At 53.0% G+C, this 22,900-nt stretch overlaps 1 protein-coding gene across 2 annotated transcripts in view; it reads right to left on the bottom strand.

The window, feature by feature from the left end:
- The window catches only part of SEPTIN9 (septin 9), a 151,233-nt gene extending 139,073 nt beyond the window's left edge, over positions 1-12,160 (bottom strand). The window contains exon 1 of one of the 2 annotated variants that reach the window (XM_072939667.1): positions 12,039-12,160. In XM_072939667.1, coding sequence (XP_072795768.1) covers positions 12,039-12,057 — 19 coding nt within the window. In that variant the 5' untranslated portion in view covers positions 12,058-12,160. Of the gene's footprint in view, positions 1-1,722; positions 1,847-12,038 lie in introns of those variants that run through there. The other variant, XM_072939666.1, reaches the window with a different exon arrangement.
- Positions 12,161-22,900: the final 10,740 nt, after the last annotated feature.

The following is a 22,900-nucleotide window of genomic DNA, read 5'->3' as shown; positions in this document are numbered from 1 at the left end:
CTCTAATTTGAAAAGATACCAATGTTTCCAATGTTCATAGCAGCACTATTTACAATAGCCAAGATGTGGAAGCAGCCTAAATGTCTCAAGATGACTGGATAAAGAAGATGAGGTATGTGTGTATATGCGTATACACACACACACACACACACACACACACACAAATGGAATACTACTCTGCCATAAAAACGAATGAAATAATACCATTTGCAGCAACATGAAAGGACCTGGAGACTACCATATTAAGTGAGCTGAGTCAGACAGAAAAAGACAAATATCGCATGGTATCACTTATATGTGGAATCTTAAAAAATGATACAAACGAAGCTATTTACAAACCAGAAATAGATTTGCAGACAAAGAAAACAAGCTATGGTTACCAAAGGAGAAAGGGAGGGATAAACTAGTAGTTTGGGATTAACATAGACACACTACAAATATAAAACAGATAAACAGCAAGATCATACTGTATAGTGCAGGGAATTATATTCAAAATCTGGTAATAACCTATAATGGAAAAGAATCTGAAAAAGAATATATATATGTATACGTATAACTGAATCACTATGCTGTGCACCAGAAGCTAACGCAAGATTGTAAATCAACTGTACTTCAATAATAAAAAAAGAAGAAGAACCTTAAAAAAAAGTTATATTTTACTCCTTCCCAACTCAGGTTAGCCTAAAACCATCCAGCCTCCAGGATGGGCTGCACATTAGAGGATGGCGGGGCAGTTTCCACGATCCAGAAAAAACAGCCAGGATTTGGGGGGCTCGGAATCCTGGGGCCTTCCCAGCCCTGGCCACCCCAGACACCCACAACCACTGTCTGTGCTCACGGAGGCCGGGGCAAAGGCCACTTCATAAATGTTCACGAATCACACACCAGTGGCAAACACCAGTCAGGCTTCCCACAGTGAGCCGGTGAGCCACGAGATAAAACACGCTTCAGGTGAGATGAGGTCAGAGACAGGAGAAGGCAGTGAGTGAGGACTCAGTGCTGGCCGGTGTCCCAGAGAGAAAGAAAGTGCAGCATTTCAAACAGGACTGAAAGTGGCCAGTCATGGAGATGGGGCCCCTGGGTCCCCAAGAGAAAGAGGACCAACCTGGGCGGGGGGAGGAGACCTGGGGTGCTCGGGGGACCATCTCGGGGCAGGGAGCCACCATCGCAGTGTGACGGCAGAGTCTGCCTCCAGGTAGACTTCCTGGCGCCCTTCCTGCCCCTTGGCCACAGATCTGCCAGGTGCAGCCCCCCCATGGCACAGGTGCTGGCAGAACGGTGCCGGCCCCCTCGCGTCTAGGAGCCCAGATACGATCTCACGGGTGGTCCCCTGTGCATATAATTTGGGGACCCTGGATAGGAGAGAGAAGGACACGGTCACTGTGAAGACCTTTCCTTTTTTTCCCTTCCAAGTAAGTTTTTATGATGGAACCTGGTAAAAGGCAAGGTTGAAATGGGTAACCAGGCACTGCGGGCCTACACAGACCCTAGACTTAGTGGATTGCTATTATCACACGAATAGCGGGAACACCAGGCTCCATCCCGCTCTCCTACTGGGGTCACAGAGACACTGTCCCTGCCCACGATCAGCACGGCTGTCCCCAGTGCCCCTGGGACAGCCCAGACATCTTGACCCAAGGAAGGGGAGAGCAGGAGTCAGGCTGTCCCCCAGGGAGGGTGACGCAGCCACCCACCCACACACACTCACACACACACACTTACCCTCCTGCTCTCGTGCCAACAGTGAATGGGGCTGGACAGCCCCTTCCAGCCAGAAAGTCACCACCTTCTCAAAAGGGGGCTTTGCAGGAAGGGGCACTGTGAACACTCGGGCATTCACATCCATCTGCAATAATGAAGAAAGCTTAGCTACAGAAAAGAATCAATTCTCAATGTTTTCCTAAAACTCCTGAGAGTCCTTCAAGGAAGGCCAGGGGCACAGGGACCTTGGCCAGGAGCCCCCCAACTCCCCACCTGCCCCCGGGACACACAGTCTCCCATAGCTTCTTCTGAGGCTCGGAAGAGCCACGTTCCAGCCTCATCTTCAGAGGAACCTGAGATAAGGCGATAAGCCTCCCCTCTCTTCTCCCGCCCCTGCCCTTGGCCGTGTCCGCCGAGGTGTGCGTGGACCAGGCCCGCAGGCCAGCCTTCCTCCTCCCCCGGGCAGGCAGCTGGGGCTACCGGTTCAAGGGAACCTCAGGCATTCATCCGCAGGGTGCAGTATCCTTTTGCCCCAGAGACATCCTCCAGCAAAAGACCAAATACCTCAAAAAGTTCTGTTTTCAACAAAGTTCTGGGCCTCCAAGCCAGGCGTTCTAGTCCCTTCTCTGAATCCTGCTCTGCCCTGCCGTTCCTTCTGTCAGGGGCAAAGGTGTTCCCAGCCCACAGCCCACCCAGTGACAAAGCACCAAGCAAAAGGGGGCCCTGGCGCCCGATGCTGAGGGTCGGGGAGGGGGGTGGGCCCAGCCACAGGCCTCGGGGCCATGCCGCAGCCTGGGTGAGAGTCAGAGAGATCAGGGTGTGAGCGCGCCTCCAGCTCTCACTGCATCTTGGGGCACACTCAGTTTCACACTCGTGAAAATATTACTGGATGTCTTCTCTGCACAAGGCGCTGTTTCAAGCATACACCAGCAGGATACTGTCTGGAGGTACAATGGTGACCGACAGCGAGCTGGCCGCTCAGAGCCCATGGTGACACTCAAGGCCAGTGGGGAGGCAACACTGGTATCCCCAGGTCGGGGAAGCGCCAGCAGCTCATGTGAGAGGAGGGCCGGGCTCGGCTCCACCCACATACGGCCGCAGCGACACGAGATGGTCAAGTCCATCCCCTGACATCAGCGCTACCCGGGGACCCACAGAGCCCTTCCCTCGAAGGGCGTCTGGACTCTGGGTCCCACTCACACAAGACACTGCCATATAAAATACACAACCTTTAGTTAAGTCTGAATGTCAGATAAACAATAATTTTAAGCATAAATGAACCCCCCCATTCCTCGCCCCTTCCAAGCTGGTCTTTGAGTGGCAGAAGAGCTGACCTCTGCAGCCTGGGGTCTCCTGGTCCCAGGTCTTCAGCCTTTGGCTGGATTTAACCAATAGGAGGAGACTGGAAGGCGGGAGCCAGGGAGAACCGGGTAGGCCTGTCCCCCTCTCGCGGCCTGGGGAGATTTCTCCAGGAGCAGTTTCTGTCTATTCTGTAGCGGAAGCTCCTGTCAGGCAGGCCCACCCTCATCCAGCCTCCCACCCGCTGACCCTGGTCCCTGGACTCCAACAACACGCCTCCCTCTGGTCCTCTGATGGGGTGGCAGTGACCGCCCACGGCTGGTCTCTAGCGGTCTCCGTGAAGCTCAGGAACCTCAAGCACCGGGGTCATTGGCTCACGTGCCTCCCTTTTGAGGCACCGAGAAGGGCCGTAGCTTGATGTTCACACAGTCAAGCGTCTTTGTAAAATTTGCAAAACAGAAAAAACTTTAACTCCGATCAGTTAAGACTGTTGTCTGTTTTCTGGCGCTCACCCTTTCCCTGCACGTGTACCAGTGGAGGGACTGCGGGTATCCATCCGGGGGCTCCTGCTGAGGAGACATTAAACGGGAAAGATACTGAGCTTGGATTTGGCTGGGTGACATTTCCATGGTTCACAGTCATTTCCATGCAGAGTTAGGTGACTGCTAGTCATCCCAATGTGCAGGTTCAGGAGTACCAGTTTGGCTTTCCCACCTTCTGTACTATTTAAGCACCAGGACCTTGTGCATGCCAAGTGCACACTCTGCCACCTGAGCTACACCCTGCCTCCAACCCCGTCTACTTCTTTCTTGATAGGCATCACATAAAATGGAATTTATCAGAATTCCTATGTTTGTAGGGTGAAAAATTGCAGTAGTACCACAGACTCTGAGCTAACTCACACTTTTTCCACGCATCCCAACTCCCAAAAGTAAAACTTAAATTTTGATTAACCAGGAAGATGAATTAATTTTCTCTTCTCTCAGTAGAAAATGATATTACACAGTCATCATATAAGGAAGTGACTAAACAGTATGCAGCCAAAATATGAAAAGGAAAAAAAATTACTTTGGAGAGAGGACAAGCAGTTGATGGGCAAAAACATGATGTTATTTTTCTGGATTTGGGGGTGCTTATGAGATTTGCCCACTGTTTAAAATTTAGAATTTGTTGTTATTTCTTGCCTCACTATAAACACATAATCCCCTCCATACGTTTAATGTGTTGTATAAGCCCCGCAGCTTGCACCGTGCACCCGCTTTGACTTTCCCACCATCTGTACTATGTAAGTCCTTCTGTTCTAAATCCTCAAGTGGTTCCGGTTTCCGGGTGAGACCCGGGTTCACACGCCATGAACAAACTGCACATGTGAGGAGATGAGCAGGCTGACAAAGTAGGGCCAGTGGACTGAGGGGGAAACAGTGGGTAAGGTGGAGGGGGGCTAGCAGCCAGAAACAGCTGAAGACCTCATAAGGAGCAGTGAGGGGGCGCCCCAGAATATGGGAAAGCCTGAGCCAGTCTTTGAGACCTTCTGCTGAATGGGTACCCACGTCACCACAGAAGTAGACATGTAGATCCACCTGTAGATAGTCCTAAGTTTCTACTGCAAAGATATACAGAGAGGGAGGTGGGGTGAGGGGTGATGGGCAGAGGCCCCGGGAGGATTGATAAGGGAGATGGTGAGGTGGGGGAAACAAAACGGCAGCCACGAAGGACTGGCCGGGGGTGGGGGGGCCACGCTGTTGACTGGCCTGTGGAGGAGACCGGAGGTTCCAGAAGAAACCGCCACACACGTAACCAGACAGCAGAATGAAAGATCGCCAGGAGAGGTGGCTGGTCACCTGGGGCAGCCGGCCCATCTCCAAGACCAGGGCATTCAGCTGGGCCAAGGAAGCAACGAGATACCTCCTAGGGTACAGACACATCCTGTAGGGGCCAAAGGAGAGACAGAGAGAGGAGGCTGGGTGGGGCCCCAACACCACACGCCAGTCCGAGAGGGGGACCACAGGCTGCAGGCAACGGGGCAAATCCTCTAGACCACAAGTAGACTTCTCAGTGGCTAGAAGCAAGCTGATAATCACGGAAAATGGCATTTTCTGCTCATTAAACTTCTTAATAAAATGCTGCATTAGGAACATTTGTTGGGTTTTGGGAGCAATCCCAAGAATGCTGGAATAGGGAGTCACCGTGGGCAACATTTTATTAAATGAATTGTCTGCAAAAATTTCCAGGATCCAACTAGCCCGTGTCCCGCAGCTGTAAGCCTGGCTACTGTCACCTCCTCGGCTCAGCACAGCGCCCTGGAGTCAGGGTCACCAGGGCACATCACCAAGAAAGAGCACCAAGGTCAGCAGAGCTCCGGTGAGGGGGGGAGTTGGGTAAATTCGGGGACAGCCACTCTGCAGAGCCATTTAAATCGTAATTGTGGAATCCATGCCTGAGATCCTACTTCAAGCGAAAAGAGTAGAGTTTACAAAGATTTTACAGAGAACACACAACTCTGCAGAGAAACACTATGTAGCTTTGATAAAGTCAAGCAAGTACCGAAGGGATACACGAAACACAATGTTGCAACTGGTGGGACTGGAGAATTTGTTCTCTTAATTTCCTGTCCACATTGTTTCGTAACAAGCAATGAATAAAAGGAACCACAAAAAAAAAAAAAGGCAAGAGAGAAAGAACAGATACACAATGTATTTTAGAAAGGTTTCCTTTAAAAAATAGAGCTCAGATCTGGCCGTTGAAGTGTCTTCCAATCTGCTTCTACCCGGAAGGCGCTGCCTCCCAGGGTTTCCCCCTCCCCGTAGCTGAGGGTCTGTCCCTAACACTGGAGGCAGTGTCGATGAGAAATCCACCTCCTCCTCTTTAATCCCATGATGCCAACACTGCATGCACTTAGCTGTTATCCCACCGTCTGGCGTCCCCACGGTGTCTGCAGGGGGTCACCTCTGCACCAAAACCCAACACCTGCCCCCTCGACACGTTGGGTCCTGTGGCTGCTGAGTCAAAGTCATGTATTCATTAGTGAGTTTTGCAAACCACCACCCATCTCCCTCCAGGTTGATTAACCTAGTCCTTAGGCTGGAAGATGGCAGGGGTTGGATTTAACCCACTTCCAAGTGGCTTGGGTTACAGGCACATTATTCCCCTGCTGGGACCCGATCCTGCTGAAAACAGGAGGCCCAGGCCATGGGAAGGTTGTGAAAGCCCCAGGACTCGGGTCAGATTGATCCGCAGGACAAGCCCGAGGCGGCCTGCCAGCTTGCCTCTGCCCAGCCCTGCCTGGTAACCACAGTCACCGGGAGTGATCCCCAGCCTGGGCAGACAGTCGCCGCTGCTGCCCCAACACGCCCGGCCTGGCCGGGACAAGGGGCCCAGGCGTGGCTCTCAGGGACTTCCACAGCAGCTGTGGCCAGCCCCCCTGTTCCCGGGTGCAGCCTTGAGGGGCCCAAGGGGGCCCAGCCACAGCCTCGGTTTCACTGCATGTCCCTTAAGAGTCCTGGGAGGAGCCAGGCCTCTCCAAGAGCCAGAAAGAGGGCAAGGCCCCCTCGTCCATCACGGGAAAAGGAAGGCCCCTGCCTTGGCCCCGGCTCTGAAACCCCAGGCCAGGGAGGACACTACTCCCCAGGGGGAGTGATCTGGGCCTCCTCCCCCACCTGGCACTCCGAGGGGCCCCTGGGAGGCTGGGGCCCACAAAGGCAGGCCAGAGCAGCCCTTCAGGGTCCCTCTCCTCTAACACAAAGCCAGCACCACTCAGAGGATGACTGGGACTTGTGTTCCTGCCAGAGAGAGCCCAAGGGCCGCCCTCTGACCTGGGATCATCTTACTGTCCCTGCCACTGCCCCTTGGCCTGTCCTGGAGCTCACAGGCCGCCAGCAGTCATGCTTCACAGAACCAGGTCAGATTAGGCCCGGAACAAAGCTCAGTTGTTGCAGTTTCCAAGAGGCCGCTGCCAGCAGGACGCCCGGAGCCGCCCGCCCCCCTGGGCCGGCAGGGGCTCAATGCCCCTCTCCACAGGGCCGCAAGCGGACCCGGGCCCGGGGCGGGGCCAGGGAGATAAGACCGAGAGAAACAGTGGGGAGCAGAGCGGTGCCCAGAGCCGCCAGGGTGCGGGAAGGACACATGGAGCCCGGCACTCAGTGGCGCCCGGCAGATACTTCTGGAATGAATGACAACCTACACGGAGACTCGAAACAGGCCAGGGACCTTGAGGAGACTGGCACCCCCCAGCTCAGCCCAGCTGTTGCAGCGAAGCCACAGGCTCTAGGCCTCTCGGCAGAGTCCCTGGGCCCAGTTACAGCCGGCCCAACAGGGAGGGGGCAGGGGCCACCAGCCCACTGGCCTCCGGGACCATTCAGTTCTCCCACCAAAGCTCAGTGCTCTGCAGCCCCAGGTCTGAATGCAGTGTCTGCATGCCCACCAGGACAGACTCCCTTTGGCCAGTGCTTTGGCCCAGGCAACCTCTGGCAGCTGCCACTGGGACTCTCAGGCCAAGGCCTCTCCTGGAGCACAGTGGGGGCTGTGATCTTGTGTGCTCTGTGCAGGTCCCTAGGGGGCTTCACTCAGCCATTCATGCCCACCGATCACCCATAAATCTCTGGGGAACATGGAGAGCCAGGGGTTCCAAGGTAACAGCTCCAACAGAGGCGTAGGAAACCAGCATGTCACCTCCCTCCCCATCCAAAAGCTCATCATTCCCCTCTAGGCCTGGGCCTCTCTCGCCAGCCCCACTTCCCCCAAGGCCACCAGCTGGATCCGCCCAGGAACTGGCACTCATCAGCCCCGGGCTGGGCCCTGCGCTGATGTGTGCTGAACCTTTCTTATCAAGTACATCTTAAGCAAACTGCAGAGCCCACGCAACACTGCTCACGGACAAACAGCAGTGCCTGTAGGAACAAGGTCCCACCCCCAGGTCCTGTCCACGTGGGGCCAGGAATGGGCGGGGAGTCTCAGAGGAGGATGGCCCATGGAGCCGGGTGGAGGATGGGGTGTGCCTTTTTCCTGCTGAGGGGGGTCCCTAGGTCCTCAGGTGAGGTGTCCTGTGCTAACACCTAGCTGGGAGCTCCAGGCACATGCCCCCCCTCCAACTGGTCATAAACTCTAGACTGCTGCCCCTAAGCAGTGAGCTCATGTCCCTTCTGCCCCTGTCCTGGCTGGAACGGGTCACCTGGCGGTTCCAGGAAGAAGGCAGGCTGCCTCAAACTCAGGTGCATTGCCAGGTGCACGTATGGCACTCAGCTCCCTGAACCCCTCTGGGTAGCTGGGGAGATGCTGATGGACAGGTGACTGCAGTCTGGGGGGAGCCCGCCTGTGCCTCCCCCCACTGCAGCAGCCCGGAAGGGGACCGGCCCCAGGACTCAGGCTCAGCTAGTTCTCCCACAACTGGGGGGCTTCGGGGTCCACAGGGGTCCATGACCCTGGGCCCAAGTCCAAGAGACCCCAGACAGACGGCAGGAGGTGGCTGTTTCTCTCCGCCCAGGTCCCCTGCAGGAGCCAGAGCAGGCAGGCTGGGACGTGAGGAGGCAGAGACCAGCTGCCAGGGAGGACAGGCGCAGGAGGGGGCAGAGGGGCGGGGCGAGAAAGGGAAGGAAGCGGCCTTAGCACCCTGCCCTCACTGGAGGCTAGTGCCCTGGGACTGGCTCTCTCCTTCCCAGAAGTCAGCTCCCGGGGCGCTGGGCGTGGGGAAGGCCCTCTCGGCGGCGGGCTAATCTCTCCAACCTGCTTTCTGGATGCAGCCTCCCGCCCTGCACAGGCCTCTGGATGAGTCGCAATGCAAGAGCTTTTCAGCCTTTGATAGGCCAGGTACCCCTCTGGGGATGTCCCAAAAGCCACCAAACATCTCAGCATAATTCCCAAGTCTACTCCGGACTGATTTGAGTCCTTATTTCCATGGCTCTCAGGCCTCAGCTAAGCACCCGGGCCACTGAAAGGCAGGCCCCATGTGACCCGGTATGAAATGGGCAGCCCCAAATTCAGGACTTGGGAGGGTCAGACAGCAGCCAGCTCCGATGCCAGGGAGCCAGGGAGAAGCCTGGGCCATGCTCCTGGCCTCCAAACCAGCACAGGCATGCGGAGGGTGCCGGCCACGGATGAGGATAGGAAGATGACAGCGGCAAGCTAGAGACAGAGCAGGCGTTTCCAAGCGTGTTCTGCGCCAACTCATTTCGTCTTCACAACAAATTAGTATGGTCCCAGTTTAACAAATGAGGCAGATGAGACACTCGAGATCAAGCGCTTTGCCCCGCATCGAGGAGGTGCCAGCCCAGGATCTCATTCCAGGAGCCCTTGCTATTAACCACACGGTGCAGCTGTGCCCCAGCAAGCGGCGAGGTGGATCCGGGAAGAGCCAGGAGCAGAACTGGAGCTGTCAGATGGAGCCTGCCCCCCAAGAACCCACCTGGAATCCTGCAGCCCCAGTGGGCGTTTGCTTTGTTCCCCACCTGGAAGGATCCTTTTAATTCTCCACCTGCTAAAAGCTGCTCATTCCTCAAGGCCCAGTTCAACTTCATCTCCAGTTAAAGCCTCCCGCCAGGGCATGCAGGAGCATTTCGTGGGGGGGGGGGGTGCTGTTAACCAGCCGGGGCCCCACCTGCGTCCTGCCTCCCCAGTGAGAAAGCAGCTTCCATGAAACCAAGGACCCCATCTTTCATCATCTTCGTGCCCTGAAGACCCTGACTGTACATGCCCAGCACATAATGTGTGTTCAACGAATGTACACAGACCCAAGGCACTCAGCACCCCCCAGAAGAGGTTTTTTAAATGTCCCCCTTTTCAGAGACTGACGAGTGCTCAAACCAGCTGCACGGAGAACGTTCTAATCATTCAATCTACTTACGAGCCCATAAATGGATCCAGAAGCAATAATCCCACTCAATCTCGGTGAAAAATAAAAGCCCTCCTGATTGTCCTTCGAGTTTTGACACTGGGGGACTTTTCACACTTTGCTGCTGTCCTTAATTTCAGGGCATGGATGCTAAGGGCCAGTGTGACTTCTGCCAAGTGCCCCTACTCAGAACGGGGCGGGAGGGTCACCAAGAGAACTGGAGAACCTCAGAATGGGGCCAAAGGCCCACCCTGCCACTGGGCTGTCCCTCCCCAGCCCGACCCCACACAACTGCAACAAAGTGACCCAGCTCGCCTTGGACCACTGCCAGGAGAACAGGCTGGAAGAGGTCCAAGCCCTCCCAGGCCCATTCTCCAGGGCCCCGCCCCTCCAGGTAAACACCAGAGCCACAGAGGCTGCCTTTACAAGAGCTGGTTCCTACTCACCCATAAACCCTACTTCCACTTACTGCAAAAACCTTTTTTTTTTTTTATTTGCAGGGGAGGGGCAGGAATGGAGAGAGATAGGCAGCAAGCTGTCTCAGAGGCCCTCTGGCATCTGGGTAGGAGAGTCTCAAAGTCTCCAAGGAAAAGGCCAGCTAGCTGGGGGGACCTCGGTCACCCCCAAATGTCCAGACCCACTAGAAGGAAAGGAAGGGCGAAGAGCAAAGGGCAAGAGCCAGCTGGTGCCCCTGGGCGGCACTGGGCTGGAGCCCAGGGGAAAGGGCCGCACCAGGCAGCAGCAGCGATGCCCACAACCATCTCAAGCATTTGGAGCATGCTGGGGAGGGAGACAGGCCAAATGCCAAACCTCAGCCTATGCCACCTGAAGCCCCCTCCTCCCCCACCATTACATCAGTGAGCCTGCACTCCTGGGATGGAGCTGTGTTCAGGGTGTCTGAGGGCCATGCTCTTTGCAACAGGGGGTGAAAGTTGAAATTCTAAGCCACTTACCCAGAAGGCTATTTTTAGGGGAAGTTCTGAGTAACCCTCTTTGAGACTATTCTGTATTTGAGATTTTCCATATTACTTGTTTTGATTTCTGAATGTGGAAAGCAAGAGGAGACCAGAAAATGGCCCCAAGGCAGGGGGGTGGCGCTAAGGACCTCTTCAGCTTCAACTCAGCACCATCATTCTGTCCTCTTATCAAGAAAAATTAATTCCTGAGTCCTTGGCAGAAAAGTTCCTGTCCAAATAGATTAAGTGGAGGAACAGGAGGAGAAATTTTGAGGGATGAGCAGAAAAGATGTCATGTATTATTTGACGGCTGAGGACAAGGAAGACAAAAGAATGGAGATCTGGGTTACCCTTAGCCTGCCCTTCGAAACTTGTGGCCCCAGTTTACCCATCCATGAAATGGAACTTCAGTGTACCAGAAGGGAAAACACTTATAAAGGCTCCTGAGCAAATGATGAGAGCTGGTCAGGCCCCCTCCACCTGTGTGAGGTCAGCGAGCGGAGTCAGGATGCCAGCACACCTGACACCCAAAAGATGAACGCGAGCTGCCAAGCCCGGGTGCTGCTGACTGGTCCCATGTGGCAAACTTCCTGCGTTCCACAGAGTTATTCCAAGAATAACAGGGTCACCTAAAGAAAGGATGCTGCGGCCTGGACCGCCAATCCTGGACCCCAAGGAAATCCTCCCCCAGCCCCCTCTCACGCACACATTTACACAGGAGGGACCCAACACACCCCAACCGGCGGCACCTGTAAAGTGAGCAATTCCAGAGAAGGTGCAAGGGGGGAAGAGGGCGAGCAGGAGGGTCGGCCAGCCCAGGGCAGCGGCTCACACAGTGGCCTCTTCAGAACGCGAGCGAGCAGCGGCCGACTGACAGGGGCAGGAGACCCTTGGCCACTGTCAGAGGCGAGGCCCAACCGTGCAGAGGTCAGGGCTCAGCACCCAGACTCTCCCAGGGCACCGGTGGTCTCGGACCAGTGAGCGGGCCCCAGGCCTCAGAGTGACGACTTGAAGCAAAGGAGAGAAAGCCAACTCCGTCGGGGGAGCCCAGAGCCTCCAGGCCCCCACGATCCAGATCTGGGTCGAGCTGCGTCAACTGGCGGGCGCGAACTCCCCACGCATCGAAGCTGCCCCGGAAGCTGGTGCCCCCGGCGCCCCCACTTCGAGGACCCGCTCGGCCACCCGCGAGCGCTTCCGCTCAGGTGAGAAGTGCTGGCCCCGGGACACCAACCCCTCCCCGCTCGGGGCGCGGCGCCCACCTGAGTACGACTTCTTCATGGTGCCGCCGTGGCCGCCGTTCCCAGGGAAGTGAGGCGGCGAGGCCGCGGGGCGCGGGCTCCCAGGTCGCTAATCCCGGGCGGAGAGTGGGAGGGATGGGGGCGGGGAGGAGGGGATGGGGAGGAGGCGAGGCCCCGGCCCGGCCCCGCCCCGCCCGGTGGAGGTGCGCGCCGCGCCCCGCCCCGCGCAGCCCCACACCTGGCCGAGCCCCACGGGCGGCGCATCCCGACGCCGGCCCCGGAGCGGCAACCATGAGCCGGGTCCTGCGCTCGCCCCCGTTCAGCCCGGGCGCGCCCCCGCGGCCCCGACAATGTGGCCCCGACACAGGCTGTCCGAGGGTGGGGGTCGCCAAGGTGGTGACCGTTCCAGGCGCCACCCCCCACCCTTGGCGCGAATGGTTCCTTCCGGGGCGTCGCCGCCACTTTCCAGTCCGGAGTCCGGGCGGAGCTGGGCCGCGCCAGGTGGCAGCGGGAGGAGGAGGGCGGGGAGCGGCTGCGGGGCCGGGCGGTGGCGCGTCGTCACAGCCCGCGGGGTCGGAGCCGGGATGCCGGCTTAGCGGACCAGGGCACGGCTGGGCAGGGCAGGGCAGGCGACGTACAGTATCCGTCCCGCTACTCTCCTGGTAATCAAGAGGGCAGGCGGCATTGATGCCCTGATGACCTGGGGCTTCAGTTACTGCATCTGTAAAATGGGTGCGTTGGACCAGATGATAATTTCTGTTCCATCTGAGAAGCATTGAGCACCTGCCCTGTGCCGGCTACTATGCGCGGCTCGGGGCCTCAGCGCAGATCAGCAGTCTTTACCACCTAGGTAATACGGGCAGTGAGGAGAGTGTGCATTCCCGAGGGAAAATTTCACAGAATTCTCTCGCTTTTGTAACCCTGAAGAAATTTTCTCTAATAAAATGATTTTTTAAATGTACAGAGGAAAAAGTGATGAATTTTATCTAGAAGGTGTTGTCAGACTTTATTGAGGTGATTCCAAAACAAGGGTTTAAAGAATGAGTAGGAATCTGCCAGGCAGCCAAGGCGATGAGGAGGCAGGCTGGGCTGTTCCCGGCAGAGGGAAGGGCGTGGTGGAGCTGGAGGCACCTTGGATAGCAGAACCCGCTGAGAGAGATGCGCGTGGGCAACGAGGCCCCCAGATGAGTCCAGGAGGCAATTCAGGAAGCCTGCAGACTCTCAGCAAGAGCGCAGTGCTGCCTTTGGCCCCACAATCCAAATGGCACCCAGGAGACAGGAAGCAGAATTAACATCACCCTCTTCCCTCTTCCCTCTCCCTTACTTTCCTTGGGGGTCCAGGAAGCATTTTCATTTCCTGCCAGAGAGTGGGAAACCTGTATAAATAAGAACTGAGGCACTCGTTCCCTTGGTTTGTCTGTCCCACCTGCTCCTCTTCTAAAGAAATCTGTCCAGCCACAGCCCTGCAGAGGGAGCAGCCCAGCCACTAACCACCCCAAAACCCTGGCTAGAGCTGATTGGACTGCAGTGGACAGCAGACTCCACCTGGGCCAACCTCCAACTTCTTATCCGGGGGCCTGGGGAGGAGACTGAGGGAGGGGAGCGGCCACCAGCCTGGGGAGAGTAGATGAATTGTGAACAGCTGTCCTTGGATTCTGGACACACATCCCATGCACAACCCAAAGTGCCACTTGTACCAGCTCCTGCGAATTTCCGCTCTGGCCAAGCCAAAAGGCTAGGCTCTGGCCCTATTCTGGCCACCAGGCATAATGATACCTCCCACATACTGATGCCTGAGGTTCCCGACACCCAGCTGCCTCTCAAGAATCTGTCTCACAAGCTGATGGCCAACAGGCACGTGAAAAGTTGCTAACATTGCTAATTATTAGAGAAATGCAAATCAGAACCACAATGAGGTATCACCTCGCACTGGCCAGAATGGCCATCATCCACAAATCTACAAATAATAAGTGCTGGAGAGAGTGTGTAGAAAAGGGAACCCTCCTACCCTGTTGCTGGGAATGTAAATTGGTGCAACCACTATGGAAGACAGTATGGAGGTTCCTTAAAAAACTAAAAATAGAGTTACCATATGACCCAGCAATCCCACTCTTGGGCATAGATCCCAAAAAGATGAAAACCCTAATTTGAAAAGATACATGCACCCCTGTGTTCATAGTAGTAATATTTACAGTTATGAAGACAAGGAAGCAACCTAAATGTCCATTGACAGATGAATGGATAAAGATGGAGGGTGTATATATATATATGCTGTATTATATGTTTTGTGTATTATATATATCTATACATACACACACACACAATGGAATACTACTCAGCCATAAAAAAGAACGAAATAATGCCATTTGCATCAACATGGACGGCCCTAGAGATTACCATACTAAGTGAAGTAAGGCAGACAGAGAATGACAAATATCATGTGATATCACTTATATGTGGAATCTAAAAGAAAATGGTACAAATGAACTTATTTACAAACCAGAAATAGACTTGCAGACATAGAAAACAAACTATGGTTACCAAAGGAGAAAGGGAGGGATGAATTAGGAGTTTGAGATTAACACAGAGACACTACTGTATATAAAATAGATAAACAACAAGGACCTACTGTAAGCACAGGGAACTAAATTCAATATCTTGTAATAACCTGTAACGGAAAAGAATCTGAAAAAGAATATATATATATTAACATATTAACATATATATAAAGTTCTGGCTGAGAAACATTGAGCACCCCCCCCCCCCGTGCTCAGGGCCTCAAAGTAGAAGAGCAGGCACAAGGACACGCATCTTTAAAACCCGGGTAGATCCAGGCAGTGAGGAGAGTGTGTGTTCTCTAGCAAAAATCGTACAGAAGAATTCTCTGTAGCCCTTAAGAAATTTTCCCTAGAAACGATTTCAAATTAACACATAGGCAGCCCCCAAGTTTTTAAAGGAATTCATTTGGTTCTTGGGCTAAGTGGGATGAAAACCAGACAAAATGAAAAAGAGGCTTTTGGACTCAACCTTTCAAGGAAGGAAGCAGACTGAGAAGGCTATTCAGTTGCAAACTCAGTTTGCTTATGAAAAAGGAAGTATGACTCAGAGGACAGAGCCAGAAGGCAAGGAGAAACACCCCAGGGTGACAGGACTTGAAGAACCCCTCCCGGGACCCATCCGCACCCATGTGATTTACAGGACTTGATCCTGCACCTGGAATCTGAGCCCACGCCACCATGGGTGAGACTTTCTTTTGGGGTCTTGGGGTTGGGTGAGCCTATTTTGCGCGTGGGAGGGATGTGAGTTACTGTGGTCCCAAGGGCAGCTCCCACCCCTCCTGCTCTTCCACAATGTGAACTTGGCATTTCTCCCTGTGTCCCTTTCCTTTTGAATCTGGGAGGGTTTGTTGTTTGGTTGTAACCCTTGAACTTGGAGCCTTGAGCCAGTCACTGAGGGTCTGACCACCCTGAGACCTCATATTCCAAGGAAGCCAGAGCATGTGGGGGTGTATTAATTATCTCCTGCTGCATAACAAATCATCCCAAACGTAGTGGCTTAAAGTGACACACGTTTATCATCTCACAGTTTCTGTGATCAGGAATCTGGGCATGACTGAACTGGGTTCTCAACCTCAGAGCGCTGGCCGAGGCTGGGTCTCATCTGAAGGCTCACCTGGGGAAGGATCCACAGCCAGGCTCACGTGGTTGTTGGCACTCAGCTCCATGAAGGATCTTGGACTGAAGGCCACAGTTTTAAGCCAACTAGGACTGAGTTCCTTGCCACGTGGGACTCCCAACATAGCAATTTGTTCATCAAAGCCAGTAAGAAAGACGGTCTGCTGGCAAAATGGGAATCACAGTCTCATGATCCCATGATGGAAGGGGCAGCCTGTGGATACTCAGGGACAGGGTCCACTGGGAACATCCCAGAAGCAACCTGCTACGGAGAGGCCCCAGTGTGCTCTCTGGCAAGCTGTCCTGGTCTCTGGGTCTTCCCAGCCCAGGTGCCAGAAATGTGTGCAAAAAGCCTTCATGCCGTCCCCTTTACTGCACTGTCTCAAGTTGCCAGCAGGTCTGGGGCTTCCCATCTCAGCCACCGCCTCTGCCGTCTGCCTCCACTGACCTTTCCTTCTCTCTCTTCTGTCAATTTCTTTCTAGTCCTTTCCCCAGCTGATTGCCCCAGGTTTCCAGGCCTGAATGAGCAGGCTTGGCTTTGGCAGGTGAACCGGGGCATTGCTGTTGTCCTCTGGCCTAAGAGGGGCCCGGTCACACCAGGGGCACAGCTACCTCTGCTCCGGCCGCTGGGCTCGGCAGCTGTGCTCTCTCCTCTGCTTGGCTCAGCATCTCTCGGCTGACTGTTCTCTGACTTGCAGCCGTCCCCGAGCTTGAACTTGTCAGATGACTGATGCCTCGCTGCGTGTGTGCAATTTACGGTAAAGGTGTGGCTGCACTGACACTCTCCTGCACAATCTGGGAGTGTACACTGCCCCCACCTTTCCAGAAAGCACTTAGGCAATAAAATTTAAATGGCTTGAAAATGCCCGTATGCTTTGTCCCAGTAAGGACACTGCTTTCTCATTGGCTGAGCCAACATATATTTCTGGGTTACCCATTATGGCCCCTGCACTCTGAAGCTTACACTTTAGTAGGGAAAACAAACACTAACCAAGTAACCATAGAAGAAGGTACAATGAGGGTACACACCAAAAGTTTCACATGTAGTCTGGGGTCAAAAAGGGCTTCCCTGCAGAAGGGGCAATTGGGCTGAGATCAGGAAGATGAACAAGGATTAACCCGGAAAAACAAAGGGGGAAGACACTGCGGGCAGAGAACAGCCTATGCAAAGGCCCTGTGGTGGGAGGAAATCTGGTCCATATAAGGAACCAGAAGAGGACTCAGGAGGCTGGATTCCAGAGAAGCTGGAGGGATGGTGGAGAAACCAGGCCTGGCAGGCACGTGGAGGATTCAGATCTTTATCCTGAAAGAGACGGGAAGTCATGGAAAGGTTCAGAGAGGGGAGGGGCTGACATGACCAGATCTGTATTTTGAAAACCTGGCCCTAGGTGAAGGGTGGAGCGACAGGAGGGGATGAGAGGCTTCGGAGCTTCCAAGGGGGGCTGGTGGGTGGGTGGCGGCATGTATGGTTTGGTGTCAGAAGCGGGGTCTCACCTGGGTAGAGGTGGGAACCAAGCTGCCCGAGGGGACATGACTGCTCGGATCCTCCCGTTTAGAAACAGACAGACTTGCCGACAAGGTGGGCGCAAGGACGGCGGCGGTCTTACAAGGATGCTGGTGGCCGTCTTACTGACAATACCGGGAAATGCGAAACGAGCTGGTATTTGATAACAGGCTAGGAGCTAAATAACCAGCAGTCCTCTTATCTGGGGTTTTTTTTTGGGGGGGGAGCTAATTAGGTTTATTTATTTAATTTTTTTTAAGGAAGTACTGGGGATTGAACCCCGGACCTCATACATGCTAGGCGTGCACTCTACCACCGCCCTATACCCTCCCCAGTCGCCTTATGTGGAGAAGCACACACAACTCTGGGGCTGCAAAGCAAGGACTTCAGGAACTGTTTTGGAACTAGGTGGGGGTCTGGGTGCCCAGTGCTGTGCATGTGCTGAATGCCGCTGAATTACTCGCTTTAACAAAATGGGGTGTTTTAATGGTTATTTTATGTTATATGAATTTCACCTCAATAAATTATTTTTTGAAAAGAAGGCTACAAGGGCTCCAGGCATATAATGATCTTGCATAGAAAACAAAAACAAAGACAGGTAATTTTATGATAATAAAAAGAAAAACGTAAAAATATAGGAAAGCAGCACATGGAGCGCTTCCAGCTGCCCGCGGTCACGGGGCTGTGGGCGATGCTTCCTTTATTGTGTTTTTCTGTGTTTTCCATAATGAACACATACTGCGTCCACAACCTGAAGAATATAGATATCCACACTGTACACACACGTGTGGGCAGGAACACACCAGTGGGTAAGATTTTACCCACGGACACCTTTCTTTGAGGTCAATGTTGGCGTATTTTAAAAGCCTTGTTCTCTTTATCTTGAAATCTTTTACAATTATGCTCATTGTCACTAGGACCTAAAGCTAGTTTTTTTTTCTAGATTTGGGCCGTTTGGCCTGCTGAATTTCAAAGCACCTTTACCCATTCATTTCAGATGGGCAGTTTCCACGTAAGACCACATTATATAGAATAAATGACAAGGAGTCGGAGGTTACCCAGCGCGCACACACTAGGATTTCCGTCCCCACGAAGCAGGGTTCTGGGTCTGTCATTAGCTGAGCCCCGCGGAGGTCTGAGCATCTTCCAGGACTACGAAAGCCAGAGCCAACCTTCAGACCCAGAGACTCGGACTCCCTCGTGGTCCCAGATCAGGCCTCAGACAGCAGCTGACCCTCCCCTAGAGAGATCCACCCTAGATTCAGCCCTCTGAGGAAGGGGCAGCCCTTCTGGAAAACCAGCCTGGGCAGCGCAGACCCTGATGACCACTCCACTGCCCACACTTCTTCTGGGAACATTCAGAGGAGCTCCCAGGAGCAACCAAGACCCTCTTGTCGCTCCTGCCTTTCTCCAGGGTGCAGTCCACGATGTTCATGGGTTCTCTGTCACACAGCAAAGAGGGCTCTGAGGTCATTAAGTGGCCACACTTACATTCAACAAACCTATGCAGCTTCCCTTGGTTGCAGGACTTCTCAGAGCCTTTAACATGCTCGTAGACACTGCGAGTCTCCAGCCAGGGTTGGAGCAGGCAGCCTTTCCCAAACTCATTGGACTCTGGGGCTCTGTCATCACAGGCACCTTGCAGGTCCATGTGACACCCTGTGGGAAGGATGCCTGCACACTGCACTCAGTCGCGTGGGGGCAGGCAGCGCCAGCCACAGCCAGGGCTGGAAACGCACCTTGGAACCCTCCCCTGAGCTTTGGCCTACTCTCCTTTGCCCTCGTCCCCTCCTGCTGGCCTTGCCGGCTCCTCCTCTGTCTCTCTCCAGTCCTGCAGAAGGAGGAGCCAGGATGAGCCTTCTGATGGGAAAACTGGATCCTAGGAATGAGGAAGGGGAGGGACTGGCATTTCCCCAGCGCCTCTGGCTCAGAGGGACGCTGGGAATCCAGAAGCATCGTTAGGAAAGCGCAGGCACCCCAAGTCCTGGCTCTGGTCTCCATCTCGGCCCTCTCCGGTTCACTCAACCGCAGGCACACTCCCACCGGCCTGCCTTTGCTCCTGCCATCCCCTCCACCCGGTACACCCTCGCCAGGGACTCTAATCCAGCCTTTGGAACCTGCTGGAGTTCCTCCTCCTCCACTTCTGTGGACTTCTCCTCCCACTGGGCGGCTTCCTCTGACCTTATCTCCGTAGCAGGGAGAAGCCAGAGTTATCTCTGTCCTTTGGAATCTCTCAGGGAGCATTACAGCCACCCACTCAGACCCAGTCCCAGGCCCATTAAATCTGCATCTCTGGGGCAGAGCTGTTGAAATGCTCCCTGGCTAAGCCCGTGGGTGTGGTGGAGGGAAACCAGGGGTCTGGGCTGAAATCCCAGCGCCGCTAGCTCTCAGCACTGTGCCTTTCGGCACGAGCCTAAACCTCCATGCCTCAGTTTCCCCATCTGCTCCGTGGGGATAGGGATGCCTGTCCTGGGCTGTCGAGGGGTTGGGGGATAATACGCGTGCTGCTTAGTTAGCTATGGTCTCACTGTGGCGCTCCTGCGTCCCAACGCGGATGGTGGGTGAGAGGGCAGGAGCCTGCCTCCCTCAGCGCTGTAGGCGGACGCGCAGATTACAGATCTGATGGTGGGGTGAAGGGCAGCCTGTGGGAACGCACCCCACAAAGGACCCAGGTGGAAAGAAAGACCAAGCGTCTCCACTTAGCACCAGAGCAATTGTGGTGCAGTTCTCCAGAGTAAGGGAATCTTAATTTGCTTTCGCTAAAAATGTAAATAAACACAGGGCCTGCCAGACAGCTGCAGGGGGCTGAAGGTCACAGGGCAGGAGTCAGGAAGACACACTTGTGCCCTCGGGTTCTCCTGGCACACTTAGACTCCTCCTGGGTTCTCAAGTGTCCCTCGTGCAGTTGCCAGATAAAACACAGTATGCCTGGGGAGATTTGCGCTTCAGATAAGCAACATATACTTTTTGTAGTATAAGTATATCCCATGTACTGTTTGGGGTATACTTGTACTTAAAAGATTGTTTATCTGAAATTAGAATTTAACTGGGCCTCCTGGAATTTTACTTGCTAAAGCAGGAAACCCTGTGGCCTCAGCCCCCAGACCTAGCCTAGTAGTCCTGGAAGGGAGCTTTGAGCATCCCCCACATCAAACCCCAGGCTGGGGACCAGGGCCAGCCTGTGACAGGTGCTGACCCGTCAGAGATAAAATGAGGTAAGTGAGGGCAATGCCAAGGGGTGAGGTTTTGGAGTCTGGTTTTTGGGGTTTTTTTGCTCTCTTTTTCTGGGGGGGTAAAACTTAAGATGTTCAAAGGACTAGTCTTTATTCTGAAATTTTCCTCTCCTACACATATAAACATCCTATGTGAGAAGTCCTTAAGAAATAAAACAATGGTAACAGGAAGTAGTGTGTATCTTTTAAAATGTATCTATTTAGGGGGTGGGAAGGGATCAATTTGGGAGTTTGAGATTTGTAAATGATAATCACTCTATATAAAAATAGATAAAAAATTTCTTCTGTATAGCACAGGGAACTATATTCAATATCTTGTAATAACCTTTAGTGGAAAAGAATATGAAAATGAATCTGTGTGTATATATGCATGACTGGGACATTATGCTGTATACCGGAAACTGACACATTGTAACTGGCTATACTTCAATAAAAATATATATATATCATGTATCTTTTTGGCAAAATGAAGACCTAGCCACTCCATCTTAAATCTCCAATGAAAAAAACAAACAACCAAAACTGGACTGTGAAATCCCAAAGCCAGGGGAGGGAAAATGACCGTTCCCACATCACCGTTAGGGCGGACGGGCACCAGAGCCCAGCGCCCCAGGCTACAGCCCTACTACAGCTCCTGCCTGCAGCCCCTCCCTGGGTCCCACCTGACTTCGGTGATTCTTGCTCAGCCCCTCATTCTCTGCTCCCAGCTGGCACATCCCAGCTCTCCACTTGACGCATCCCCAGCCCCTCAGGGCTGTTCCTGAATGTGGGACCACAAGGCCTGGCTGTGCCCTCCCTTCCTCGCTGGGAACCTTGGGAAAAGTGTTAGACCTCTCTGATCTTTCATCTTCCTGCCCATGAGATGGAGGCAGTGACCCAGGCTGCAGGGTCGCTCAGGATGGATGGGTGTGTCCTCATGCCATAACCTTATAATCTGTGCAGTTTTCTAGTGTCAACGCTATAATCCAATAAAATCATTTATTAGGAACAAACAATCAAGTTCAACTAGCAAAGAGGCTTCCAACAGAGAGAAACTGACATGATTTATCTTGCAGAAATATTACTACCTCCCACTTTTAAATGGGAAGAGTAATTTACTATTTGTTACCTGCATGCAGCTGGCAGAGCCCACCCCTACGAGATAAAAATGTTCAGCTGAGCGCACATCTGGGTCAGTTTGATGAGGTTTTATTTTAAAAAATTAACCTTCCAACCTATTACATTCCAGGAAATGAAAAATTTACACTGGTTTTCCATTTTTAATGGGCTTGCAATAAAAGGAAATATTTAAAGCTTAAAAAGAAATTGATGGCATTTTAAGTTCATTTTTCAAGTCATCCCATATAGGCATAAAAGACAGACACACCTCCTATAAAAAGGGAAACTTCAAAGGCGTTGCTGCAATAAAAAATCAGATACCCATCTCCATGTAATAGACACTAATCTGGCGGGGACTGGAGCCACGCTCAGCACAGGGGCCGAGGCAAGGCTCTCGGTTGTGAACCTGGAGGGGTAGGAGGAAGCAACCATAGCTTCCAAGCCATGACACTCAGGGACTTAGCAACTGAGTCCGCAATATACCCTCCCCGCCTCCAGGAGGTGGGCACTCTGGGCCAACAGGAAGTGACTTCATTGCTCTGGAGTGGGACCACCAGGAGGCTAAGTGGAGGCAGCTGGATAACAGGGGAGGATGGGGTGGCGGGGAGGGAGGGGACTGAAGAGAAAGAAACATCTACTCAAGATGAACCTACAAACCTGACCCCCAAAACATGGGCATAACTAATGCTAATAAAGACATTAAGATCAACCATGGAGATATGAAATCACTGCACATGAAGCGGAAATAACAGAGGAATCTGAAAATGATTTTCAAATAGGAATGTAAGAACATTTTAAAATTGTGAACCCCAGACTGGCTCCAATGAAACAAAAACAGGTGGTCACGAAAAAGAATCAACTAGAAATCCCAGAGGTGAAAAGTGTGATTACTGAGATTAAAACTCAACAGCTGAAATACACTTGGTTGGACTCACTGAAGAGAGAATTAGTTGGCAGGTATTATCGAGAATGTGGCTCTGAAATAAACAAATGAAATAGATAAAAATAAGTTACAGGTAAGAAACACAGAAGGTGGGTCAAGAAGCTTCAGAATGTGTCCAACAACTGCTTCAGAAGAAGAGAATAGAAGGAATGATGCAAAAAGAATGTTCTAGAAGATAACAGCCAAAATCTTTCGCAAAATAAAAAGATATGAATCTCCAAACACAAAATGCAGGAGAGGATAAATAAACATCAATTGATACTCAGATACTTAATAGTGAAACTGTAGCCCTTCCAAGGACAAAGGAAAAAATCTGAAAAGCTATCAGAGACAAAAAGATTATTCACAAAGAAATGAATGGAATTCAGCAGAGTTCTTGTAGTCTGGAGCAATATTTTCAAAGGCTAAAGGAACGCAGCTGTCATCCTAGA

Source organism: Vicugna pacos, chromosome 16 (assembly GCF_048564905.1).
Source record: "Vicugna pacos chromosome 16, VicPac4, whole genome shotgun sequence".
In the NCBI taxonomy this organism is placed as follows: Eukaryota; Metazoa; Chordata; class Mammalia; order Artiodactyla; family Camelidae; genus Vicugna; species Vicugna pacos.
The sequence above is the reverse complement of the archived record's forward strand: the minus strand, read 5'-3'. Positions and strand labels throughout refer to the sequence as shown.